The sequence below is a fragment of the Carassius auratus genome, chromosome 24 (assembly GCF_003368295.1).
Source record: "Carassius auratus strain Wakin chromosome 24, ASM336829v1, whole genome shotgun sequence".
In the NCBI taxonomy this organism is placed as follows: Eukaryota; Metazoa; Chordata; class Actinopteri; order Cypriniformes; family Cyprinidae; genus Carassius; species Carassius auratus.
Genome location: NC_039266.1, coordinates 15141535 through 15167405, shown reverse-complemented (window position 1 = coordinate 15167405; position 25871 = coordinate 15141535). Strand labels below are relative to the sequence as shown.

The 25871-nt window shown below is 34.7% G+C and overlaps 3 protein-coding genes across 5 annotated transcripts; all 3 read right to left on the bottom strand.

Moving 5' to 3' along the window:
• LOC113042376 (C-C motif chemokine 12-like) lies at positions 1–22402 on the bottom strand. Of its 3 annotated transcripts, XM_026201189.1 has the most exons (5): positions 22356–22402; positions 12449–12521; positions 9641–9767; positions 190–257; positions 1–109 (listed from the first exon to the last, which is right to left on the bottom strand). In XM_026201189.1, exons 2-5 carry the CDS (start codon positions 12516–12518, stop codon positions 87–89), a joined length of 288 nt encoding a protein of 95 aa, XP_026056974.1. In that variant the 5' UTR covers positions 12519–12521; positions 22356–22402; the 3' UTR covers positions 1–86. The 3 variants fall into 3 exon arrangements, 1 of the variants encoding a protein (XP_026056974.1); XR_003275565.1 differs by lacking the exons at positions 9641–9767; positions 12449–12521; positions 22356–22402 and adding an exon at positions 339–437 and having other exon boundaries at positions 92–109; XR_003275566.1 differs by lacking the exons at positions 1–109; positions 190–257; positions 12449–12521; positions 22356–22402 and adding an exon at positions 12563–12678 and having other exon boundaries at positions 9717–9767.
• LOC113042371 (eotaxin-like) lies at positions 2029–3141 on the bottom strand. The gene is made up of 4 exons (XM_026201182.1): positions 2988–3141; positions 2781–2898; positions 2601–2675; positions 2029–2471 (listed from the first exon to the last, which is right to left on the bottom strand). Exons 1-4 carry the CDS (start codon positions 3061–3063, stop codon positions 2339–2341), a joined length of 402 nt encoding a protein of 133 aa, XP_026056967.1. The 5' UTR covers positions 3064–3141; the 3' UTR covers positions 2029–2338.
• On the bottom strand, positions 13744–14737 carry LOC113042372 (lymphotactin-like). Its single transcript, XM_026201183.1, has 4 exons — positions 14614–14737; positions 14410–14521; positions 14233–14307; positions 13744–14059 (listed from the first exon to the last, which is right to left on the bottom strand). Exons 1-4 carry the CDS (start codon positions 14687–14689, stop codon positions 13936–13938), a joined length of 387 nt encoding a protein of 128 aa, XP_026056968.1. The 5' UTR covers positions 14690–14737; the 3' UTR covers positions 13744–13935.
• Positions 22403–25871: the final 3469 nt, after the last annotated feature.

Here is a 25871-nt window from a genome sequence, read left to right as displayed (position 1 = left end):
ACATACAGAATATATATTCTCTTTTTAATAGATAGATTGATTACATATAAAGATAGATTTGCAGCATCATCTAGTCCTCCATTTTCTCAGTCAACTATCCTCTTCAGACCTGGAGGAAAGATTATCATGTTTTTTTTAAACAGCACATAAGCATCATATTAACATGTCATATAATTATTAGGGTTGTACCATTCAGACGGTTTTTAATCCAGGGTGCTTTTGGATCTGAACATAACTTTTCCTTCTCTGTGTAGAATCTGCAGGAGATAAATAAACATGAAGTGAAATGAACACAATATCATATACATATTAACTTCTGTGAAATAGAGAGAGCTTACATTACAGCATCCACACATGGACTCAGAGCATTCTGATGCTTGTATCCCATCAGTTTAATTGAAGCAGGGATTCTTCCTCTTGACACTTCCTTAAAGCAGCTCACGCCATCACGAGTGGGACGACAATCTGAAAGAGAGATTGAGATTGAAATATCCATTGAATTTATATTATGTGTATACTCTTTATGAGTTTATATATTTTCGTCCACACAAAATTGAAATTCTGTCATCATTTACTCAACCTCATTTCTTTCCAAACCTGTATGCATTTATTTATTATATAAGACATTGAACAATTTTGGAAGCTAAGCAGTTTTGGTTCCCCTTGACTTCATATTTTTGGTCCATACAGTGGAAGTTAATGGGAACCAAAACTGTTACCAAAATTCTTTAAAATATCTTATTTTGTCTTCCACAGAAGAAATGAAGTCATTCAGGTTATTGGGAATGACATGAGTCAATTGCAAATTGCAATTTGCACTGTTGGTTTGGCCTTCAAACATCAATACTAGTCTGAAAACATGTTGGTGTGAATTAAATTAATCCAAAATGCTAAATCTGAGTATAAATGTAAAAAAAAAAAAAATGTCATACAAATACAAATTCAGTATTAAAAAAATCCCAAAACTTACAGTTGTGTTGCTGTGCAGTAACACACACAAGAACCAGCATTATCAAATGCAAAGCATACCACATACATTAAATTAGTTCAGGGGTTAAATGGGTTTAGCTGAAAACGTAACGAGTTGAAGTGTTGAGTTTCTGTTTTGGTTCTTTGGATTGAAAAAAATATATTTTTTATTTTTCTGAAAAACATTTCTCATTATGTATTATGTTTAATGTCATTCTTTTACCATCATGTTTCTCAAATGTAATTTTTGTAATTATTTTCAGTTTTGAAATAAATTGGCCAACTGCTCTGTCTTTTTAAGTTTAGTTACAATCCAGAATATTACAGTAATATATATATACTCTAAGAACAAAAAATTATGTTCTTGTAATTTGAATTTTAATGGACATTTTCTTTAACCCTAAAACACAACACACTATAATGTGTAATTAAAAATGTGTGGGAAAAAAATCAACATGGAATATTTCCTCATTTTAACTTTATTTCATTTAATGTACACATAATAGACATTTGCAAAATGCTAATTAATAAATGAGCACATAATTAAACATTTACGGACAGTTTTAATATTACATTCATACACTGTAAGGGAAATAATAAAAAAAGTTAATTTGTTGAATAAAAATCAACCCCTGGGACATAAAAGTGCTTGCAGCTGAAGGAACATTTAACTATTGTGTTTTTAATATGTAATGTGGTTTATGATGTTTTTTTTTTTTTTTTGGTATTGACATTAATTAAATGAATCCAAAAGTACACAAGTATATATTGTACCAAGTTACTCATTCTACAGTATGTAATATCAATAGCGAAATAAGAAAAAAATTGTGCACTGCCAGTATCAAGTCACAAAGAAAAGTAAAGAAATGCTAAAGAGAAAAGATGTCTTGATGTTTAAGGAAGGGCCTCTTGAACACATTTGGAAACGTCAACCACAAGTAAAACCAGTAGATGCTGATCAGAGTTTATTTGTAATTTCAGATTACAGTAATTCATTTGCATCATCATCATCAAAAAAAAAAAAAACACATTTTTTTTTAATAATTCTTTGTTCTCATATAAATCAGTCTAAAATTCACTCAGACTTGCGTCAGCCTTTTTGACACAAGTTAATGACACAAGTCCATTGCTTGTATGTTGAGTGAAATATATTTCAATGTGAAACATAAAATATAATATTTAAACCACAATTGTTACAAAAAAGTTTCACTGTAATTCAGTTTCTGAATAGATTAAGAGCCGTCACTGTCAAATTGTCATAAATACTCAATTTAAATGTGCATAATTGACAAAAAAAGTTCCAAAATACTACAGCAAAATCTCTTCAACTTTATTGCTTGTTGTAAGGTCTAAATACTTTACTACATTATTATTTTAAATCTAAGACATTGGTGACTGATGAGCTGTCAATTTCTTGTGTAGCTCCTCCCACATGAGTTTGGTCACTAATAGATGATGTTGGGGCTGCTGTGGAAGTCAGGGGTTTGTTTGTTTGAGGTCTGCTGTAAAAAAACAAAACAAACAAACAAACAATAGATTACTATCATGATTGCATCACAATATATGTCATAAGTCTTTTATTTTGTTACTAATTCTGTTATGTTTCACTATAATTGTTAGGTTTAACTTACAAAAACTGCTTAACTTTCTCCTTCACCCATTCTTGTTTAGGATCACTGCAGAAATATCCCCGCTCCGTCTCAAAGCTGTCAAAGAGAATGAAAACATTGAAAACACAGAAATGTAACTGTAACAGATCCTGTTGATTTCTTATCATGACATGTTTTCTTTAGAAATGAACTGATACTTACATGACGGCCTTCACACATGGAAGACTTCTACGTTGCAGCCTGATATTGAGGATGGGATCGGTCAGCTTGGCTGTGGAGACTTTAGTGCAGCATGATTCTTTCACTTTTTGTTCTTCAGCTACAGTAAGGCAAAAGAACTGGGTAAACCTCAATATTCTGCATTGTTCCATCAGACAGAATAATTTATGAACAGTTAAAGCTCTTCACCTGTTGTAGTCCAGATCACAGATGCAATGACCAGCGCAACAGCCAAACTCCTCATGAGGGTCCTGCGTGTCTCCATTGTCAGAGTCGATCTTCAGTGCTCACTTCTGGAGTCAGAGAGAATATATTCAAGACTCTTACTAGCTCCTCTTAAATACTCAATAAAGCGGAACTGCAGGGGTTGCATCCTGTCCATTGCGGCCACATTTATTTTTGTAGATGATTTCATCACTGTTCTTTGCATCACGGTATCTGGATTTCCATGTAGTTTATTTTGGGATTGGACTCATTTGTCATAGTAGGTGTAAATGTCATGCTCAATCAAAATATGTAAATATAGATGAGTGAATCTCTGTTTGAAAAATGCGTATATGATATTTAATTTCAAACCTTGCTGTCATTTAATTGATTTGAATTCAGTGAATGCTGAAACAAGAACTTTATTTCAAATAAGCCAGTTGAACAAATGAGCTTACCAATAGTTTTTTTCTTCTTTTTCTAATTCAGTAATTTAAATATGTTTTATCTTGTAAAGTTGACATGTTTTCAAATGAAGCAAATTAGGAAGGAAGAGCTGACATGCCACAGTTACTTCACCAAAGAGGTTTGTTGGGGAGTTTTGTTAGCTGGTGGAAAGGCATGGGTCAAGTTTTTCCATTTCACAATATTGTCACACTGAGCTGCTCCATACTGTCAGATTCTTCTGAAATTCAAGACACTGTTTCAGTTTATCATGAAGGCATCCTTTACTGACAGATTGGAACACATTCATGACCGGAGGTCTATTATATTCAAATTAAATTATATTAAAATGATCACATGAATGGGATATAGGCAGAAAACCCCCCCCTAAAAATAGAAAATGGTATTTACCCAAAAATCCATTTTTAAAAAGTCCCAGCATTCCTCAAAATACATATTTTTATTTTTAATTCCACAGATTAGCAAACCAGGGGGACTACAAACATGAAATTGTCCAGCCATGTTTCTTCTTGTTTCACAGGAGTATAAATATGAGGTAATACAAAAACCATATTCCCTTAATCATCCATCACAATGAGTAAAACCAGAGAATATAGTTTAAGGGTAAAATAGTACCCTGTGCAGTTGTATACTGAATCTTTAATGTTGCACGTATTTTTTCTGCCGGAGGTCCTGGACATCTTCAGGTACCCAGTAACATGGATTCTGTCAACTGCCGACAGATAAAACAACAACAACAACAACATCAAAAAACACACTAAATCTGTGCAAAGAGTAAACTCTGCAAGAGTCTGAATATATGGAAACAAATCTAAAAGGTCAGTACTCAAGTTTATAATGTACCAACTTACTCATTCTACACATTTTTTTTAGGGGTGACCCCAAATAGTCGACGAATTGATGTTTTGATTCGAGGAGCCTGATTCGACTACCAATCTCACAGTCGAATATTCAATGGGTGTTATTGATTATGCCATTTTGACTATATGGGGGAGCTCAAATGTCTGATTTCACAGAGAACTACCGGTTTTATCCCAATAAGTTAATATGCAGCCTATTATGATAAAGCTGTAAGAATCTGAAAAGGAAGATTCTTCAAATTAATATTTAAAGTGAATTAATAAATCCAACCACTATAGATTTGTGTTTCACTTTCTGTGACTGACAGAGGAGCATCTTGGCGACAAACTGACACAGGCAGAGACTGGATCTTTTCGAACAGATAGGGTACAAGTGATTTCAAAACATTTCAGCTCGTGTATATATATAGTGGATATATTATTTTTCATATACAAGTTTTGAGTTTTGAGTCATTGTAGTGCAACGGTGATATCTCTTCAGCGCACAGCGTGAGCAGGTCAAACTACAATGGAGAATATTCATAACTATGACTGGGACTGTTATATACATACTATTATAATGAGAAGACCACTATACTAAAACGCTATGAATTTTTATAGTTTAGCTGCCGTGTTTCAGTATATTTTTTTGTGAAGAACGCATCCACAAAATGAGTTCGCATTCAGAGCCCTGCAGATATGTTCATGTGCATTCAGCCCTTTTTGGTCTTAATATTAATGTTATATTGTATAAATAACGAAGCGTATTCTACATGATATTATGAGTTGAATCCTATTGATTAAAAACTTGCTATCAAATGCTTACTCTACTGGTCATCTTCAGCACACGCAGCTCAAAACAGAAATGCAGAAAATTAACTGCTAACGTTTAGACTAACGTTATAATGAGAGCTATTGTATATTATTACACTATTGTAAAAATAATGATAAAATAAAATAGTTAATAGTTATGGTTTCGCCGATGTTAAGTGTTAGCTATCTGTTAATCAAAACATAAATTATGTTAATAAATTACGTAATTATGTTAGTCAATGTCTGACTTGACTCTTGTAAATGTATTTTGCAACCCCCCCCACCCCTTCACCACAAAATATATGATTCGGCTATCAGTCAAATATCGACAAGATTCAAAAATTCTAATTCGAGTTCTTAGTCGGGGACTCCCCTACATTTGTTTGTGGAGAAAAATTTACAAAATAGCACAAATACAAAAATTGTGCATAGCCAGCAACAAAAAATGACAATAAAAGATGAAAAAGTCTTAAAGGTATAGTTCACCCAAAAATTATTTTATTAATGACTCACCTTCATGTCGTTCCAAACCCGTGTGTGTACGGTCTACTGTCCATGTCCAGAAAGGTAAGAAAAACATCTTCAAAGTAGTCCATGTGACATCAGAGGGTCAGTTAGAATTTTTTGAAGCATCAAAAATACATTTTGGTCCAAAAATAGCAAAAACTATTCAGCATTGTCTTCTCTCATGTCTGTTGTGAGAGAGTTCAAAACAAAGCGGATTACAAAATGAATAAACCACCCCTTACAATCCTATCAAAATTTTAGTCGGATCTGGCCAATTCAATCTGATTGACGTGTTTACATGTGACTTTTTTATTCTGATTGTGCTTCTAGTCCTATTACGATTGGATTAGTAGTGTCCATGTACTGTAAATGCAGCTACTGTCAAAGGTACAAGATATTAAGGAAATATGAGATATGGATTATAAATGGAATTTGTGCCATACATGAATTTTTATTGCTAAAATAATCTAATAGCTTTGTTGTTTCACATTATGTATTAGTACAAATTGACCACATGAGGAAAAATGCTGCACAATAAAGAGTTGCAGTATGTTTATTAGGGTGAAGTTAAGATTTTCCAATGTGTCTTGGGCCAGTCCATCAAGCCTTTTAAATTAAAATTAATAGCATTTTCACATGTTTTGAAGTGTGTAATTTTGCAAACAATCTAGGAATTATGCAAATTAAGTGTGGTGTTTGGATAATTGTTATTTTTATATTTTGGAAAAAAAAAGAACCCGGTTTTCAAAATTGTGTAAACAACTAAAGAAAACTGTAAAGGCAAAGTGAACAGTTGTTCATGTTGTGAACTGTAGGACTTTTTTATTCCATAGCTGATGATAAACAGCTTATTGAAGTTTTGCAAATATAAGATGACTCCCATCTACACTGTAAAATAAGAAAAGTTGACTTAACTTAAAATTACAATTTGCTGCACAGCTTTTTTGAGTTTACTCAACTTTTAAACAAATTAGTTCACTTAACTCAATTCACTGAGTAAGGTCACATGTCTCCCAAACTTAACCCTTGTGCATCCTTGAGGACATTTTTGGCTTTTTCAGTTTTGTTTTTTTGATAACTTTTTGTGTTAATGCTAACTGCATAAAATTTGCCACAGGTGTGTATTTTTATTGGAATTTTAATATTTCACCTTCATTTCCTTTAAAAAATCTATTTTCTATTAGGTACACAAAATACTTCTTCTCAGGACCTTTTGCACAAAAATGTCCCCATTGAAACCCATTAAAACTGCAATTTTTAATCCCGTCGACATACAACTATAAAATGATGCAATCTTTGTTAACAGGCTTTCATTCTGTTGGCAAGGCTTCAAAATTTACATTTTTACTATATTTTACCAGATGGTGCCATTTTTTCAGGTTTGGCATATAAAGCACATTATCGCTTTATTGTTGTTTTCTGCTGTTTTAGGATTATGCATATTATAGAGCCAATTAGATATATTATGAAGCTATAATTGTGTGGGTCTGTTGGTATGGATGTCAGAGTGTGGTTTGTGTGTACTGAAAATTGAATGTGTGTGTGTGTGTGAACAGTTTGAATGAAAAATATATATATTGTACTGGAAATCACAAATCCCACCCCATGTAAATGAGTCATACAGAGTTACAGACCCTGTCATGTGGAAACTGAATAAGGTCAAAAAGTTACTGAGCTTTGAATATTTTTTACATTCAAACACATTTCTTATTACTTGTTTGCACTTTTTCATTTGTTATTGTTTTTGTTCAAAGAAAAAATGTGAGCTTGATTTTGATGTAGTAGTTCAGAAGCCCCTCAAAACCTTGTTTTTGTTTTCACCTTGAGAAAATGGCGATTGTTTTGTCTGGTAGATTTTAGTTGAGACGGGTGCTTTCACAGCCAAACCTATAAATATCAGTGGCTTGAGTGCCTTGTCATTTCATAGTTTGCAAGATGAAGAGACATTTCACAGCAAGGGAAGCTCTGGATCTAGTTGTGGCCACCAACAGTGAGCACCCGGGTACATGTGTAAGTGAGGATGAAGAATTGACTTCAGAGGATGAAGTCGAGTTTGCATTAGAGTCTGACTCTGATAGCTCTTGTTCCTCTGATGACAGCACTGAGAGTGAGGACACAGAAGAGACTGCAGATCTTCAGTGGAATTAAAAAAATGGGCAGATTCTCTGGTCTTCCACTCACACTGAGACGCTGCGTTACAATCCTGCCAAGGGTATGACCCTGGGCCCCACACACTATGCAACTGCCCTCATCACAACTTTGCAGTCCTGCTTCGACCTCTTCATCACCGAAGAAATCATTCAGCTTCTTCTGGAGAACACTAATTTACACGGGATGCGTTTTGTGATGGATTGGATTGATTTAGATTCCACTGACATTCAGGCATACATCGGGCTGCTGATTCTGGCCGGCATGTACAAGTCCCGATATGAATCAACAAGAAGCCTGTGGAATGTGGAAAACGGACGTTCCATTTTTCGAGCCACCATGTCCCACCATAAATTCAAGCTCCTGAGCTCCACCCTGAGGTTCGATTTCAAAGGCCAATGCAGATTTCGCCAGTACATGCTCAGCAAGCCTGCCAAGTATGGCATAAAAATTTGGGTCACCTGTGATGTCACCACATCCTATGCATGGAAGTTGCAAATTTACACGGGGAAGTCTCCTGGAAGTCCTGTGGAGGTGAACCAAGGAAAAAGGGTCATTCTGGAAATGACCGAGGAGCTCCAGGGGAACACTGTGACCTGTGACGATTTTTTCACCTCCTATGGACTGGCGGAGGAGCTTCTAAAGAGGAAGATGGCCCTAGTTGGCACAATTCGCAGGAACAAGCCAGAGCTTCCCCCAAAGCTGCTGCAAATAAAGCATGGAGCACTTCTGTCCTCCCTCTTTGCTTTTACTAAGACGCACACAGCTGTGTCTTACATACCCACGTTTTTGTCCTTTTGGACCTGAGTGGTAGTTTTTATTTTAAATCTGATACTGCATAAAATATGAAAGCATAAAAATGAATGTCGTAGTTAACCATTTACATATCCAAGGATGTAATATTTAAAGAAAAAAAAAACTGCTTAGCATTTAGTATATGGAAATGTTTTATTATTATTATATTTTTTATAAAAATCAACAGTGGCATTATGTAAAGAAACCAACGTTTAAGGTGTTAAATTTCTGAAAACTAATGAATGTTTGGTTATTATGATTAGAACTGATGCTGGAAAAAAATCTAAGTCAGTGAAAGTGGAAAAAAAATATGAATCTATAATATTTTTATGACACTTTTTTGAAAAGGACATTTTTGTCCTTTATGGGCCTGAGTGGTAGTTTTATTTTTAAGCTGACACTGCAAAAATTATATAAATGCATCCAAATTAATATTGTTGTTAATAATTAACACATCAAAGACTGTAATAGTCAAAGAAAAAAAATCTGCTTAGCATTCACTATATGGAAAATAATAATAATAATTATTATTTTTATTTAAAACAAAAGTGGCATTATGTAGAGAAACCAGCATTTAAAGGGTTAAAATTCTGAAAATTAATGAATGTTTGGTAATTATGAATAGAACTGGCGCTAGTAAAAAATCTAAGTCAGTGAAAGTGGAGACAAATATTAATCTATAATATTTTTATGACACTTTTTTGACATGGACATTTTTGTCCTTTATGGACCTGAGAGGTACTTTTATTTTTTATCTGATACTGCATAAAAAATATGAATGCATAAAAATGTATGTTGTTGTTAATCATTGACATATCCAAGGCTGTAATAATCAAAGAAAAGTAAATTGTAAATTGTAAATGTAGTAAATTGAAAATAATTTAAAAAAAATTTTTTTTCATAAAAATCAACAGTGGCATTATGTAAAGAACGTTTAAGGTGTTAAAATTCTGAAAATTAATGAATGTTTGGCTATTATGATTAGAGCTTATTCTGGTTAAAAAAATAAGCTTTTTTTTGAACACAATAACATATACATATTAACTTCTGTGAAATAACGAGAGAGCTTACATTACAGCATCCACACATGGACTCAGAGCATTCTGATGCTTGTATCCCATCAGTTTAATTGAAGCAGGTATTCTTGCTTTTGACACTTCCTTACAGCAGCTCACGCCAACACGAGTGGGACGACGATCTGAAAGAGGGATTGAAATTGAAATCTCCACTGAATTTATATTGTGTGTGTACTGTTTATGTGTGAAAATGATACATGATACATTTAATCATTTAGCAGACGATTTTATCCAAAGCGACTTAAAAATGAGAACAATAGAAGCAGTCATGTAATCAAGAGAACAACAACAGTATACAAGTGCCATGACAAGTCTCAGTTAGTCTAGTACAGAACGCATAGCCAGGTTTATTTTATTTTTACTTTTTTATAAATAAATGAAAAGACAAGAAAAGAAGGAAAAGTGCTAGTATTAGTTGGTTAAGTGCTGGCGAAAAAGATGAGTCTTTAGATGTTTCTTGAAAATGATTAAAGACTCAGCTGTACAAATTGAGATTGGGAGGTCATTCCACCAGCTGGGCACAGTCCAGGAAAAGTTCAGTGAGAGTGATTTTGAACTTTTTTGGGATGGCACCACAAGGCGTTGTTCACTTGCAGAGCACAAACTTCTGGAGGGCACATAAGATTTAACCAGAGAGTTTAAGTATGTTGGTGCCATGCCAGTGGTCGTCTTGTAGGCAAGCATCAGTACCTTGAATTTGATGCGATCAGTTACTGGTAGCCAGTGTAACCTGATGAGGAGAGGAGTAACGTGAGCTTTTTTTGGCTCATTGAAGACAACCCTCGCTGCTGTATTCTGGATCAATTGCAGAGGCTTGACAGTACATGCAGGAAGGCCCGCCAAGAGAGCATTACAATAGTCCAGTCTGGAGAGAACAAGAGCTTGGACAAGTTGTGTGGCTTGCTCTGACAGGAAGGGTCTAATCTTCCTAATGTTGTATAAGGCAAACCTGCAGGACCAGGTCGTTGTATCAATGTGGTCTGTGAAGCTTAAGTGATGATCCATCACAACTCCTAGGTTTCTGGCTGTCCTCAAAGGAATAATGGTTGACGAACCCAGCTGTAAAGAGAAGTTGTGATGAAGCAATGGGTTAGCTGGAATCACCAGGAGTTCTGTTTTCGTAAGGTTAAGCTGAAGGTGATGGTCATTCATCCAGCTAGAAATGTCACTCAGACAGGCTGAAATGCGAGCAGCTACCGTCGGGTCATCTGATTGGATGGTAGAGTTGGGTGTCATCAGCATAGCAGTCATAAGAAAAGCCATGCTTCTGAATGACAGATCCTAATGACGTCATGTAGATGGAGAAGATAACTGATCCAAGTACTGAGCCTTGAGGAACCCTAGTAGCAAGGTGTTGTGACTTAGAAACATCACCCCTCCAAGACACACTGAAGGATCTGTCAGAGAAGTAGGACTTAACCCACAGGAGTGCGGTTCCAGAGATGGCCATCTTTCTGAGGGTGGACAGAAGAATCTGGTGATTAACGGTGTCAAAAGCAGCGGAGTGGAGAATTGGTCACTGATGGTTCTTGTCTTATTTGTGAAGAAAACTGCAAAGTCATCTGCTGTAAGAGTCGATGGAGGAGGTGGTGGAGGCGGATTAAGAAGAGAAGAGAAAGTCTTGAAGAATGTCCGAGTGTCACAACAGCTGTTAATTTTGTTGTGGTAGTAGGATGTTTTAGCCGTGAAGACATTTGCAGAGAAGGAAGAGAGGAGAGACTGATACACACTGAGGTCGATAGAGTTTCTTCCATTTCCTCTTTGCAGCCCTGAGTTTAGAGCGATGTTCATGGAGAACCTTGGACAGCCATGGGGCAGTGGGGTGGTGCGTGCTGGTCTAGACAACAGTGGGCAAAAGTTGTCCAAGCAAGATTTTAAAGTGGAGCAAAGACTGTCCGAAGTGCTGTTCGTGTCCAGAGCTGAAAACAGAGAGTGCAGGAAGCGAGGATGAAACCACAGAAGATAGGCAAGATGGAGAGAGTGAGCGTAGGTTCCGTCTAAAGGTGACCTGTGTTGGAGTGTGTGTCACTTCAGGAGTAAGTGCTAGTTTAGCAGTAATGAGGAAGTGGTCTGAGGTGTGCAGTGGAGCAACTGAAGAGCAACAGCGCATGTAGATGAGGTCCAGTTGGTTGCCTGATTTGTGAGTCGCTGTAGTAGACACTCACTTGAGATCAAATGAGGTGAGCAGAATTTTGAAGTCAGCAGCCTGGGGTTTATCTAGGTGGATGTTGAAGTCACCAAGCAGTACCAGAGGAGTACCATCTTCAGGAAAAGATGATTGTGATATTGATAAGGGCTCCATCAAAGAAAACTAAACTGTGCTACAGCATGCAATATATAGCTATGGATTCACCATCATTAAAAGGATTGTCCACGAAAAAAAAAGGAAATTCTGTCATCATTTACTCACCATCATATGTATCAAAACCTGTTTGCATTTATTTATTATATAAGATATAGAAGAATTTTGGAAGCTAAGCAGTTTCGGTTCCCCTTGGCTTAATATTTTTGGTCCATACAGTGGAAGTTAATGGGAACCAAAACTGTTACCAAAATAATAATAATAATAAAAAAACTTATTTTGTCTTCACAGAAGAAATGAACTCATTCAGGTTATTGGGAATAACATGAGAAAGAGTAAATATAACCAAATTTGCATTGTAGATTAGGCCTTCAAACATACATTCTAGTCTGAAAAAAATGTTGGTGTGAATTAAATTAATCCAAAATGCAAAATCTGAGTATAAATGTATTTTTTTTTTTATATAGAAATAGAAATCCAGTATTAAATCCTACAACTTACAGTTGTGTTGCTGTGCAGTAACACACACAAGAACCAGCATCATCAGAGCTAATTTCCAGCAGAGCTGCATGATGTTGGTGTAAAATATAGTGCGCTGCATGTTTAGTTACTTACAGTTGGCTTGTGCACCAGTGAAACATCCCATGAGGGCGATCAGAACAGCAATGGTGATTAATCTAGAAGTCCAGGCCATGGCTCTTGGCATCCAGATCGAAGGTAGTTTGGTGTTGGTCAGTCGTGTGGAGTGTCATTATGTGGAGGTCTTTTAAGAGATATAGTGCAGTAGCAGTCAGATAGCATTGCATCAAGATATCATTAAAGCATTCACATCCCTCAACCACAATACAATCAGTCTTACCCATCAGCATAATTTATGAGAAACTAATCCCCTTCCCCCCAAAAAATGCAAAACAGACCAAAATACGTGAAATGAGTTTAGGCGTTAAATGAGTTTATCTGAAAACTTAAGTTGAAGTTTTGAGTTTCCGATTTGAATGTAATTGGATGTTCTTTACCTTTACATTTTTCTTTCTTTTAATCAAAAAAGCTTTTATATTTACATTTTAACTGGGTGTTTCTTCAGTGATGATCACTTTTGGTTTTCTTAAAAAACATTTCAACCACATTCTTATGTTAACATTTTGCATCATGTATTGTTTAATATCATTCTTTTACCATCAAATTTCTTAAATTAATAAATTGGAATAAATTGGCCAAAATAAAAATCAACCCCTAGTATATAAAAGTGCCTGGAGTTAAAGGGATATTCAGTTTTTGTGTTTTTAATATCTGATGTGCTTTCTGATGATTTTTGGTATTGTCATTAATTTGACATTTGGAAAAAAGAAAAATCCAAAAGGTCTGCACACAAGTTTATACCGCAGCTTACTCATTCTATAAGTACATAATATTTGTTATTGGAGGAAATGTACAAAATCAATAGCACAAATAACAAAATATAGTGCATTGCCAGCAACCACAAAGAAAATATCCTTAAGAGAAAAGGTGTCTTGATGTTTAAGGAAGGACCTCTAGAACACATTTGAAAAAATCAACCGCAATCTAAACCAGTAGATGCTGATCAGAGTTTATTTATAGTTTCAGATTACAGTTGTTAATTTGCTTCATCAAAAAAAAAAAAAAAAAGAAAAAGAAGAAAGTAAAATCCAGCTCTGTTCTCATTCAAATCAGTCTAAAATTCACTCCGACTTGCGTCAGCCTTGCGTCAGTTAATGACACAAGTCCATTACTAGTACATTGAGTGAAATATATTTCAATGTGAAAAATAAAATATAATATTTAAACCACAATTGTTACAAAACAGTTTTACTATAATCCAGTTTCTGATTAAGAACTGTCAATGTCAAAGTGTCCTACATGTATTTGACAACATATTATTTTTTTAAATTCTCAAAAAAGTTTACAGAAAAATCTCTTAAACTTTGTAGTTTTAAAAGGCCTAAGTAATTTATTATTATTAGCTTATTTTAAGTCATTTGTGACTGTTGAGCTGTCAGTTTTTCTTGTGTAGCTCCTCCCACATGAGTTTGGTCACTAATAGATGATGTTGGGGCTGCTGTGGAAGTCAGGGGTTTGTTTCTTTGAGATCTGCTGTAAAAAGCAAAACAAACAAACAAACAAACAAACAAATGGCGTGAATACAAGATTACTATAATAATTGCATCACAATATATGTCATAAGCCGTTTATGTTGTTACTTATTCTGTTATGTTTAATTATTAATTAATTAATTAATTAATTAATAATTGTTAGGTTTAACTTACAAAAACTGCTTAACTTTCTCCTTCACCCATGGTTGTCTTGGGTCACTGCAGAAATCTCCCCGCTCCGTCTCAAAGCTGTCAAAGAGAATGAAAACATTGAAAACACATAAATATAACATCAGATGCTGTTTATTTCTAATCATTACATGTTTTTTTCAGAAATGAACTGATACTTACATGACGGCCCTCACACATGGAAGACTTTTATGTTGAAATGTGATATTGAGGATGGGATCGGTCAGCTTGGCTGTGGAGACTTTAGTGCAGCATGATTTATCCAGATTTTGACCTGCAACAGTAAAACAAAAGAACTGGTTAAACCTCAATATTCTGCATTGTTTCGTCAGACAGAATAATGAATGAACAGTTAAAGCTCTTCACCTGTTGTAGTCCAGATCACATATGCAATGACCACCGCAACAGCCAAACTCCTCATGAGGGTCCTGCGTGTCTCCATTGTCACAGTCGATCTTCAGTGCTCACTTCTGGAGTCAGAGAGAATATATTCAAGACTCTTACTAGCTCCCCTTAAATACTCAATAAAGCGGAACTGCATGGGCTGCATCCTGTCCATTGCGGCCACATTTATTTTTGTAGATGATTTCATTATTGTTCTCTTGCATCACGGTATCTGGATTTCCATGTAGTTTATTTTGAGATTGGACTCATTTGTCATAGTAGGTGTAAATGTCATGCTCAATTAAAATATGTAAATATAGATGGGGGAATCTCCGTTTGAAAAATTATTACATTATATTTAATTTCAAACCTTGCTGTCAGTCATTTAAGTGATACGAATTCAGTGTATGCTGAAAAAAGAGCTTTATTTTTAACATGTCAATAGAACAAATGAGTGTACCAATATTTTTCTTCTTTCTTTTTTCTAATTCAGTAATTTAAATATATTTTATCTTGTAAAGTTGACATGTTTTCAAATGAAGCACATTAGGAAGGAAGAGCTGACATGCTACAGTTACTTCACCTAAGAGGTTTGTTGGGGAGTTTTGTTAGCTGGTGGAAAGGCATTGGTCAAGTTTTTCCTTTTCACAATATTGTCACACTCACTGCTCCATACTGTCAGATTCTTCTGAAATTCAAGACACTGTTTCAGTTTATCATGAAAGCATCCTTTACTGACAGATTGGAACACATTCATGACTGGAAGTCTATTATGTTTAAAAAATGTATATACAAAAACTAAATAATTATATCAAAATGTATAATGAACGGGATATAGACAGAACAAAAATAACCCAAAAAGAAGATTGTTATTATTTACCCCAAAAAAGTTTTTTTTTTTTGTTTTGTTTTTTTTAATAGTCTCAGGATTCTATTTTTTTTTTAATTCCTCAAAATATCTTATATCTTATGTTCCACAGATTAGCAAAACAGACTACAAACATGTAATTGTCCAGCCATGTTCCTTCTTGTATCACAGGGGTAAAAATATGAGGCAATACAAAAGCCATATTCCCTTAATCATCCATCACAATGAGTAAAACCAGAGAATAAAGTTCAGGGCCATATGTGTAAAACCGCTCCGAAAAAAAAAAAAAAAAAAAAATTACTCTTAAGTGTGTCAAAACTGTATTTATGAGGTCCTTTTACTCTTATTCCTAGACTTTACATAAGGTTAAAAAAGTACCCCATGGACACAGCTATATATGGAATCATTCAGATACTAGTAACATGGATTATGTCAAATGCCGACAGATAAAAAAATCTAAATCTGACTGACTCGACAAGAGTCTGAATATATGGAGAAAAAAAAATCCAAAAGGCCAGCACTCAAGTTTTTATTATACCTACTTTCTCATTCTACAGTACATAACATATATGGAGAAAATGTACAAAATCAAAAGCACAAATAACAAAAAATTACGCATAGCCAGCAACCAGCCACAAAATAAATAAATAGAAGAGGTTAAACGGTTAAGATAAAAGATGTCTTGATATATAAGGAAGGACCTCTTGAACACATTTGAAAACATCAACCACAAGCAAAACCAGTAGATGCTGATCAGAGTTTATTTATAGTTTCAGATTACAGTTGCATCATCAAATATCAACTTTGCTCTCATTCAAATCAGCCTTCTTGATACATGAGTTTATGACACAAGTCCATTACTACTGTAGTACATTGAGTGAAATATATTTCAATGTGATTAAAATATAATATTTAAGCCACAATTGTTAAAAAAACAGTTTCACTGTAATTCAGTTTCTGAATACATTAAGAACTGTCGCTCTCAAATGGTCCTACATGTATTTGACAACACATAATATTTTATATTTAAATGTGCGTAATTTACAAAAAAGTTCCAAAATATTACAGCAAAATCTTTTAAACTTTTAGTTTCAAAAAGGCCAACTACTTTATTATATTATTAGCTTATTTTTAGACATTTGTGACATCATGTTCCACCATACTTGTTAGGTTAAATTTACAAAACTTACATTTTTATCATATTTAAAAGTTTTAAATAATTTTGAAACGTGTAACTTCTCAGTGATGTGTTCTCATTACTTTGAGATTGTGATGATGATGATTCATAATGTGCTGTCAGCTGCTTGTGAAAGTCTTCCCACACGAGCTCAGACACTAATAGATGATGTTGGTGGCCTGCTGTTTCTGCTGTAAAAACAACAAACAAAACAAAACAAAACTGGAAGAATACAAGAATACTACACTAAAACACTAGGTGCTTTTTATGTTGCTATATTTCAACATACTAGTTAGGTTTAACTTACACAAACTGTTGAACATTCTTCTGCACCCATCGTTGTTTAGGAGTATTGTAGGAGCCATTTTGGGGATGGTAAGGTTTTTGTCCACTGGGTGGTGCTGTGGCTAGGTTTAATTAGAGCACCTGAGCAACATGTGTATTGCGTTGGTGGTTGAGAGGCAAACAGTTTTTGACCGCACGACAGAGTATGTAAGTATGTCACTATAGAACTTATGCAAGAACTTATGTATGTGTAATTAAGAACACATGTAATTGGCATGTTATGGAATTTAACTATGGCAATATATTAACATGATATACAGAGCCAGACAGTAACGGAGTACATTTACTTGAGTACAGACTTAAGTACAATTTTAAGGGATCTGTACTTTACTCAAGTATAATTTTTGGGGAGTACTCATGACTTTCCTCTAGTACATTTGAGAGGCAAATATTGTAGTCTTTACTCCGCTACATTTCTATCCATAACCGTAAGTACCCGTTACTTCTTCGGCCCCATCCACAAGGAGACGGACCCCTGATCTTTTTTCCCTCATCTCAAGAAATATCCGCGTCCACACGAAACCGATGTAGTATACATGCCAGACCAGAATGTGGCACTGTAATTCTGCCACAGAGATACACTTAAAACGGAGAAGAAGACATGGATTTGCTCATAAACCTTGCGCGTGGTACACAAACGAACATGGAAAAATACATTGTTAATGTTAGTTAATAGAAAAAATACAATTGTTCTGTGTTTTTGTTGCTGTTACGTGATGTAGTGGTGTTTGACTAGGGACGAGACGTGATCTGATGTCATATTGTCAGAAAATGTACGGATTCGCCATCCAGACGAAACGCAAAGTCGGCCTTTTCAAACATATCCACTCTGGGACCCGGTTTCAAAACATCGGTTTCACTCTTCCAAAACGCCACATCCGTGTGGACGAAAATTCCTATCCGCTAAAAATTTGTGTGCCCTCGGACACCCTATCAAACATCATTGGATAGTGCAGGAAGGAAGAGGAAGAGGAGGAGGAGGAGGAGGAGGAGGAGGAGGAGGAGGAGGAGGAGGAGGATGAGGAGGATGAGGAAGAGGCGCGTCATATATATATATTTGCTACATGGCCAAACGCAGAAGATTGGGCAGATTAGATCACATTTTCTCTATTTCTCTATTTCTTTAATGTCCTGTTGCAAATAAAGCCGTTCTCTGTCTTTGTTCCCCACATAAACCGTTCATTCTATAAAGCTACTCTGAGATGGTCATTCAAATTTTGCACTGAATTTCTGCAGCAAAATACACAAAATACATGCATTTACTAAACCCAAAAAGAAAAAGAAGCTGTAGTGTAAAACACAATCTATGATAAAGCAATATACTGTTTATTATATAAATCATGTTCCCATGGCTCTCGACCAACGCCCCACTCGTCACAGTTTGCAATGTGTGATTTTGAGCATGGAATTAACTGTTTTCTCAGCTGTGTGTTGTAGGTGTGTTGGTGCGTTAAGAGTTTAGAAAAATTATTAGAAGTATTGAAAAAATTGTCATAGCAATCATAAAAAACTGTAAAGGAATCAGTGATGCGCGGGTTGACCCAAAATGAGCGGGTGTTTGCAGGCTGGATTAATGGATATAGGCCAGGGAGGTTCCTACGTCTATGGCCCAATGACATTAAGATGAGCATTTACTAATTATAAAAATTGTGGGTCAGGAAGCGGGTCGGGTACAATATTTTCTTTTTCTTTTTTCACGGTCAGAGTTGTGGGCTGGTTAGTTGAAAATGCCGGTCGGGTGCAGGTTGTTTATACACTGACCCACGCATCACTGAAAAATAGTTCACTGTTAATTTACTCACCATCAGACCATCCAAGATAGGACACTTTTCTGAGTAGAACAGTAAAGATTTTTAGTTGTAATCATATTCCTTAGTGATTCAAAAAATGGAATTTGGCAGCTCGCAGTTTTTTAGAATAATAAAAAGCATATCAAGGAAAAATAGGGCAAAATCAGAAATGTTTAGTGTTCCTAAAAAGCACGTATCATATTTTTGTCCCATCCATTGCTTATGTTCATCACTTCAATTTTGAGACTGATCCCATATTTATATGTGGATGTCAAATCTGAAATTTTGCAGCATGTAAGTCACTGCTGGTTCTCTTAGCAGCATAAAATACTAAATATTTATTGAAATTTTAAATAGTGCCAACACTGTGTGTGTCGAAACATTTTTCACAGTTGCATTCAGTAATTTGCAAATTCAGGGTCATTCAGGAAACCCACTGAGTAACATATTCTCAAAGACTAACACAACAAAAACACCCTAAAAAAAAAACAATAAAAAAATAACAGACCTCGCACAAAATCTTTTTTTCTTCTTTATAAATAGCACCAGCTGATTAGCATCTCATACCACCTCTTTATTGTGGTGCTGCCAGTGTAGGCTAATGTTTTTAAGCTGATTTTAAGAAACTGTGTCATGTTAGTAAATCTTTTAGAAATACTTTTAGCTGTTTTTGAATGTCTTGTTTGGGGGCGTGCTGCTATTTTGTTCATGTTTGTTTCTGTTTATGATTTGTTTAGTTGTTGTCAACTAATCAGAGGTGACACTTTATTTGACTCTGTGCATTAGGTGCTGTTCTCCACTAGATGGAGAATATGCCATTACTCTAACACAAGATAGTTAGGCAGAGGAATATTTCACACACTACTGACTTCATACAGTTACAGGTGGATTAAATCTTTCAACCCTCAAAAAAGTTCACAAGCAACATTATATTACCATTTTACCCACGCAAGAGAAAAAGTCATACATATTGGGAAAGAAATGAGGATGAGTAAATAATGACAGAATTTCCCTTTTCTATGTGAACTATTTCTTTAATGATTCAGCTTAAATATGATTAAATACAGTCCAAAAGTCAAGATGTTTGTGCCAAAAGAAGCACAATTTGAAGGGTAAAGCAGATTAAACAAAGCCATTAAACATCTCTTAACATTCCCAAAAGATAAAGATAAAGAGGATCAAGTTATAATATATTAAGTATATATATATATATTTAAATTTATGCATTTAGCAGACACTTTTATCCAAAGCGACTTACGGTGTATTCAGGGGCCCGTTCTCCGTACGTCGCTTCCGAGATCAAATGACACATCCAAGATGATATCATCGTGCTACTCATGATCCGGCTAATTGGGTTCTTCGAACACACCTGGGGCCCGTTCTTCCCCTTATGAAAATTAACCATGGTTTTACTACAAATAAAACCAAAAAACCATAGTTCCTATAGTTAAACCATGGTAACCACAAATTTACCATGGTTTTGCTATATTAACCATAGTTTAACCATGGTATTTGTAGTAAATCTGTGGTTATACAAATGGTAGTAAATACTCCAAAAAACCATAGGTTACTACAGTTTTACTATATAATAAAACCATGGTTATTTTTTGTAAGGGTCGTACATCGCTAACTCAGTTAGCTGGATTTGATTGTTGACGTATTGGCGAGATCTTGGATCGTTTGGTTCTTCGAAGCTCATCCGGGAGCTGCGGTCATAGTAACAGGTCCGTAAGCTTAAACCTGCTCTGGAGCAGGCTTATTTCATGTAAACAGGATTAGATCGCTTCTTTTCAACCAGAACTGATACTCAAAATATGTCTGCTACCACCGCTACTTTATTACAAGAGTATCGTACTGATCCAGGGACAATAATTTAAAATAATAATCATTAAAAAAAATATTTAAAAATAATATAAAAATGCTGTGTAGTACATAACAGCCTACTGACACAGCGAGTTTTACTCACTGAAATATTTATTTGTCATAAAATTATTACTTCATAATTGTATTAGAGTCTTACACACAACGCGCAATTATCTCAGATAACTCAATCCAGCGATACTAATCATACACAACAGGTGTGTTCGAAGAACCCAATTAGCCGGATCATGATTAGCACGATGATCTCATCTTGGATGTGTCATTTGATCTTGGATGTAATAAACGACGTACGAAGAACGGGCCCCTGTTGTGTATGATTGGTATCGCTGGATTGAGTTTTCTGAGATAATTGCGCGTTCATGTGTTGGCTTAAAAGGGGATATGTATCGATACTCGAAACCATGATCAGCAGTGCAGCGATTGACTGGTGGCAAGACGGCAATGTAATGACGTCATATAATTTAAAACGACACCTGACCAAAAACTTGACAAATTTCTGGACTTTTATAAGGAAACAGCCAAGCAAACAAAACTACATAAATGTTATAATAAATACATTAAACATATAATAGATACATGTTTTTATTTTATTAGAATTTTTTTCATAATTCCCAATTATTTAGATTCGCAATTTAAAATAGTTGTGCAGTCATTACATTTTATTTCAATGTAGAAATTATATATTCATTTCATTTTATATTTGGACAGATTTGTTACGTGACAGCATTAATGAAAGTTTCTTAAGGGTCAATATCATGTTATCTGCATCTCCTGCGCTCCATCAAGCCTCTCTTATAATAGCAGTCATCACTCAAAATAATGCACGACTCTATTATCTGTATAGCATGTGTGTACGACTCCAATACAATTATGAAGTAATAATTTTATGACAAATAAATATTTCAGTGAGTAAAACTGGCTGTCTATAGTAAGCTGTTATGGACTACACAGCATTTTTATATTATTTTTAAATATTTTTTTAATGATTATTATTTTAAATTATTGTCCCTGGATCAGTACGATACTCTTGTAATAAAGTAGCGGTGGTAGCAGACATATTTTGAGTATCAGTTCTGGTTGAAAAGAAGCGATCTAATCCTGTTTACATGAAATAAGCCTGCTCCAGAGCAGGTTTAAGCTTAAGGACCTGTTGCTATGACAGCAGCTCCGGGATGAGCTTCGAAGAACCAAACGATCCAAGATCTCGCCAAATCGTCAACAATCAAATCCAGCTAACTGAGTTAGCGACGTACGAAGAACAGGCCCCATGTCTTTCCAAACCTGTATGCATTTATTTCTATATAAGATATTGAACAATTTTGGAAGCTAAGCAGTTTCGGTTCCCCTTGACTTAATATTTTTGTCCATACAATGGAAGTTAATGGGAACCAAAACTCTTACCAAAATTCTTTAAAATATCTTCTTTTGTCTTCCAGAGAAGAAATTAAGTCATTCAGGTTATTGGGAATAACATAAGAAAGAGTAAATATAAACCAAATTTGCATTTTTGGGTAGATTAGGCCAAAATCTGACTATAAATGTAAAAAAAATTATAGAAATACAAATCCAGTATTAAATCCTAAAACTTACAGTTGTGTTGCTGTGCAGTAACACACACAAGAACCAGCATCATCAGAGCTAATTTCCAGCAGAGCTGCATGATGTTGGTGTAAAATATTCAGATAACCACAAGAAGAATATGTTTGAAAGCTAGCTTCTGTTTTGAAGATGCTGTATCTAGATTCAGTCTTTTTATATGGTATTTTTCAAGACAGGATATTCACTTCCTTTACATCTCTAACCTGTAAGAGGTTTCCTGCTGACCTCATGTGACAAAAGTCAAATTCATGATCACAGCAGTATTATATCCTGAAGATTTAGGGCTCTTCCTAAGGTTTCTCATTATCATGAGCACATGAAGAGACAGTGACACTGACTATGGCATTGAAATATTGTGCGCTGCATGTTTAGTTACTTACAGTTGTCTTGTGCACCAGTGAAACATCCCATGAGGGCGATCAGAACAGCAATGGTGATTAATCTAGAAGTCCAGGCCATGGCTCTTGGCATCCAGATCGAAGGTAATTTGGTGTTGGTCAGTCAGTTGTGTTGATTATGTGTGTGAGTTATTATGTGGAGGTCTTTTAAGAGATACAGTGCAGTAACAGTCAGATTTAAGTAATGTGTCACAAACTTACCACCACTCTTTTGAAAGCATTGCATCAAGATATCATTAAAGCATTCACATCCCTCAACCACAATACATTCAATTTTACCCATCAGCATAATTTATGAGAAACGAATCCCCCTCCCCCTAAAAATGCAAAACAGACCAAAATACGTGAAATGAGTTTAGGCGTTAAATGAGTTTATCTGAAAACTTAAGTTGAAGTGTTGAGTTTCGGATTTGGATGTAATTGGATGTTCTTTACCTTAATAAAATGTTTTTCTTTTCATCAAAAAAGCTTTTATATTTACATTTTAACTGGGTGTTTCTTCAGCGATGATCACTTTTGGTTTTCTTAAAAAACATTTCAACCACATTCTTATGTTAATATTTCGCATCATGTATTGTTTAATATCATTCTTTTATCATCAAATTTCTTAAATAAATAAATTGGAATAAATTGGCCAAAATAAAACCCCTGGTATATAAAAGTGCCTGGAGTTGAAGGGATATTCAATTATTGTGGTTTTTGATGATTTTTGGTATTGTCATTAATTAAACGAACATTTGGAAAAAAAGAAAAATCCAAAAGGTCTGCACACAAGTTTATACTGCAGCTTACTCATTCTATAAGTACGTAATATTTGTTATTGGAGGAAATGTACTAAATCAATAGCACAAATAACAGAATATAGTTCATAGCCAGCAACCAATCACAAAGAAAATATTAAAAATCCTTAAGAGAAAAGATGTCTTGATGTTTAAGGAAGGACCTCTTGAACACATTTGGAAAAATCAACCGCAATCAAAACCAGTAGATACTGATCAGAATTTATTTATAGTTTCAGATTACAGTTGTTAATTTACTTCATCAAAAAAGAAAAAGAAAAAGAAGAAAGTAAAATCCAGCTCTGTCTCATTCAAATCAGTCTAAAATTCACTCAGACTTGCGTCAGCCTTCTCGACACATGAGTTAATGACACAAGTCCGTTACTAGTACATTGAGTGAAATATATTTCAATGTGAAAAATAAAATATAATATTTAAACCACAATTGTTACAAAACAATTTTACTGTAATTCAGTTTCTGATTAAGAACTATCAATGTCAAAGTGTCTTAATTGTATTTGACAACATATCATTTTTTAAATACTCAAAAAAGTTCAAAAATATGACAGAAAAATCTCTTAAACTTTGTAGTTTTAAAAGGCATTAGTAATTTATTACATTATTAGCTTATTTTAAGACATTTGTGACTGATGAGCTGTCAGTTTCTTGTGTAGCTCCTCCCACTTGAGTTTGGTCACTAATAGATGATGTTGGGGCTGCTGTGGAAGTCAGGGTTTGTTTCTTTGAGATCTGCTGTAAAAAAACAAAACAAACAAACAAACAAACAAACAAAAAATGGCGTGAATACAATATTACTATACTGATTGCATCACAATATATGTCATAAGCCTTTTATGTTGTTACTAATTCTGTTATGTTTAATTAATAATTAATTAATTAATTAATAATTGTTAGGTTTAACTTACAAAAACTGCTTAACTTTCTCCTTCACCCATGGTTGTCTTGGGTCAATGCAGAATTCTCCCCGCTCCGTCTCAAAACTGTCAAAGAGAATGAAAAACATTGAAAACACATAAATATAACATCAGATGCTGTTTATTTCTAATCATTACATGTTTTTTTCAGAAATGAACTGATACTTACATGACGGCCCTCACACATGGAAGACTTTCAGGTTGCAGCCTGATATTGAGGATGGGATCGGTCAGCTTGGATCTGGAGACTTGAGTGCAGCATGGTGTATCCAGTTTTTGTTTTTCAGCTACAGTAAAACAAAAGAACTGGGTAAACCTCAATATTCTGCATTGTTCTGTCAGACAGAATAATGAATGAACAGTTAAAGCTCTTCACCTGTTGTAGTCCAGATCACAGATGCAATGACCACCGCAACAGCCAAACTCCTCATGAGGGTCCTGCGTGTCTCCATTGTCAGAGTCGATCTTCAGTGCTCACTTCTGGAGTCAGAGAGAATATATTCAAGACTCTTACTAGCTCGCCTTAAATACTCAATAAAGCAGAACTTAAAGTGCATGAGCTGCATCCTGTCCATTGTGGCCACATTTATTTTTGTGGATGATTTCATTATTGTTCTCTTGCATCACGGTATCTGGATTTCCATGTAGTTTATTTTGGGAGTGAACTCATTTGTCATAGTAGGTGTAAATGTCTTGCTCAATTAAAATATGTAAATATAGATGGGGGAATCTCTGTTTGGAAAATTATTACATTATATTTAATTTCAAACCTTGCTGTCAGTCATTTAATTGATACGAATTCATTGTATGTTGAAAAAAGTGCTTTATTTTTAACGTCAATAGAACAAATGAGTGTACCAAAAAAAAAAAAAAATCTTTCTTTTTTCTAATTCAGTAATTTAAATTTTATCTTGTAAAGTTGACATGTTTTCAAATGAAGCACATTAGGAAGGAAGAGCTGACATGCCACAGTTACTTCACCTAAGAGGTTTGTTGGGGAGTTTTGTTAACTGGTGGAAAGGCATGGGTCAAGTTTTTCCATTTCACAATATTGTCACACTCACAGCTCCATACTGTCAGATTCTTCTGAAATTCAAGACACTGTTTCAGTTTATCATGAAGGCATCCTTTACTGACAGATTGGAACACATTCATGACCGGAAGTCTATTATGTTTGAAAAATGTATACAGTATATAAAAACTAGATAATTATATACAAATTTATAATGAATGGGATATAGACAGAACAAAAATAACCCAAAAAGAAGATTGTTATTATTTACCCCCCCACCCCCCCCCAAATTTTTTTATTTTTATTTTAAAGTCTCGGTATTCTATTTTTTTTTTAATTCCTCAAAATATCTTATATCTTATGTTCCACAGATTAGCAAAACAGACTACAAACATGTAATTGTCCAGCCATGTTCCTTCTTGTTTCACAGGAGTAAAAATATGAGGCAATACAAAA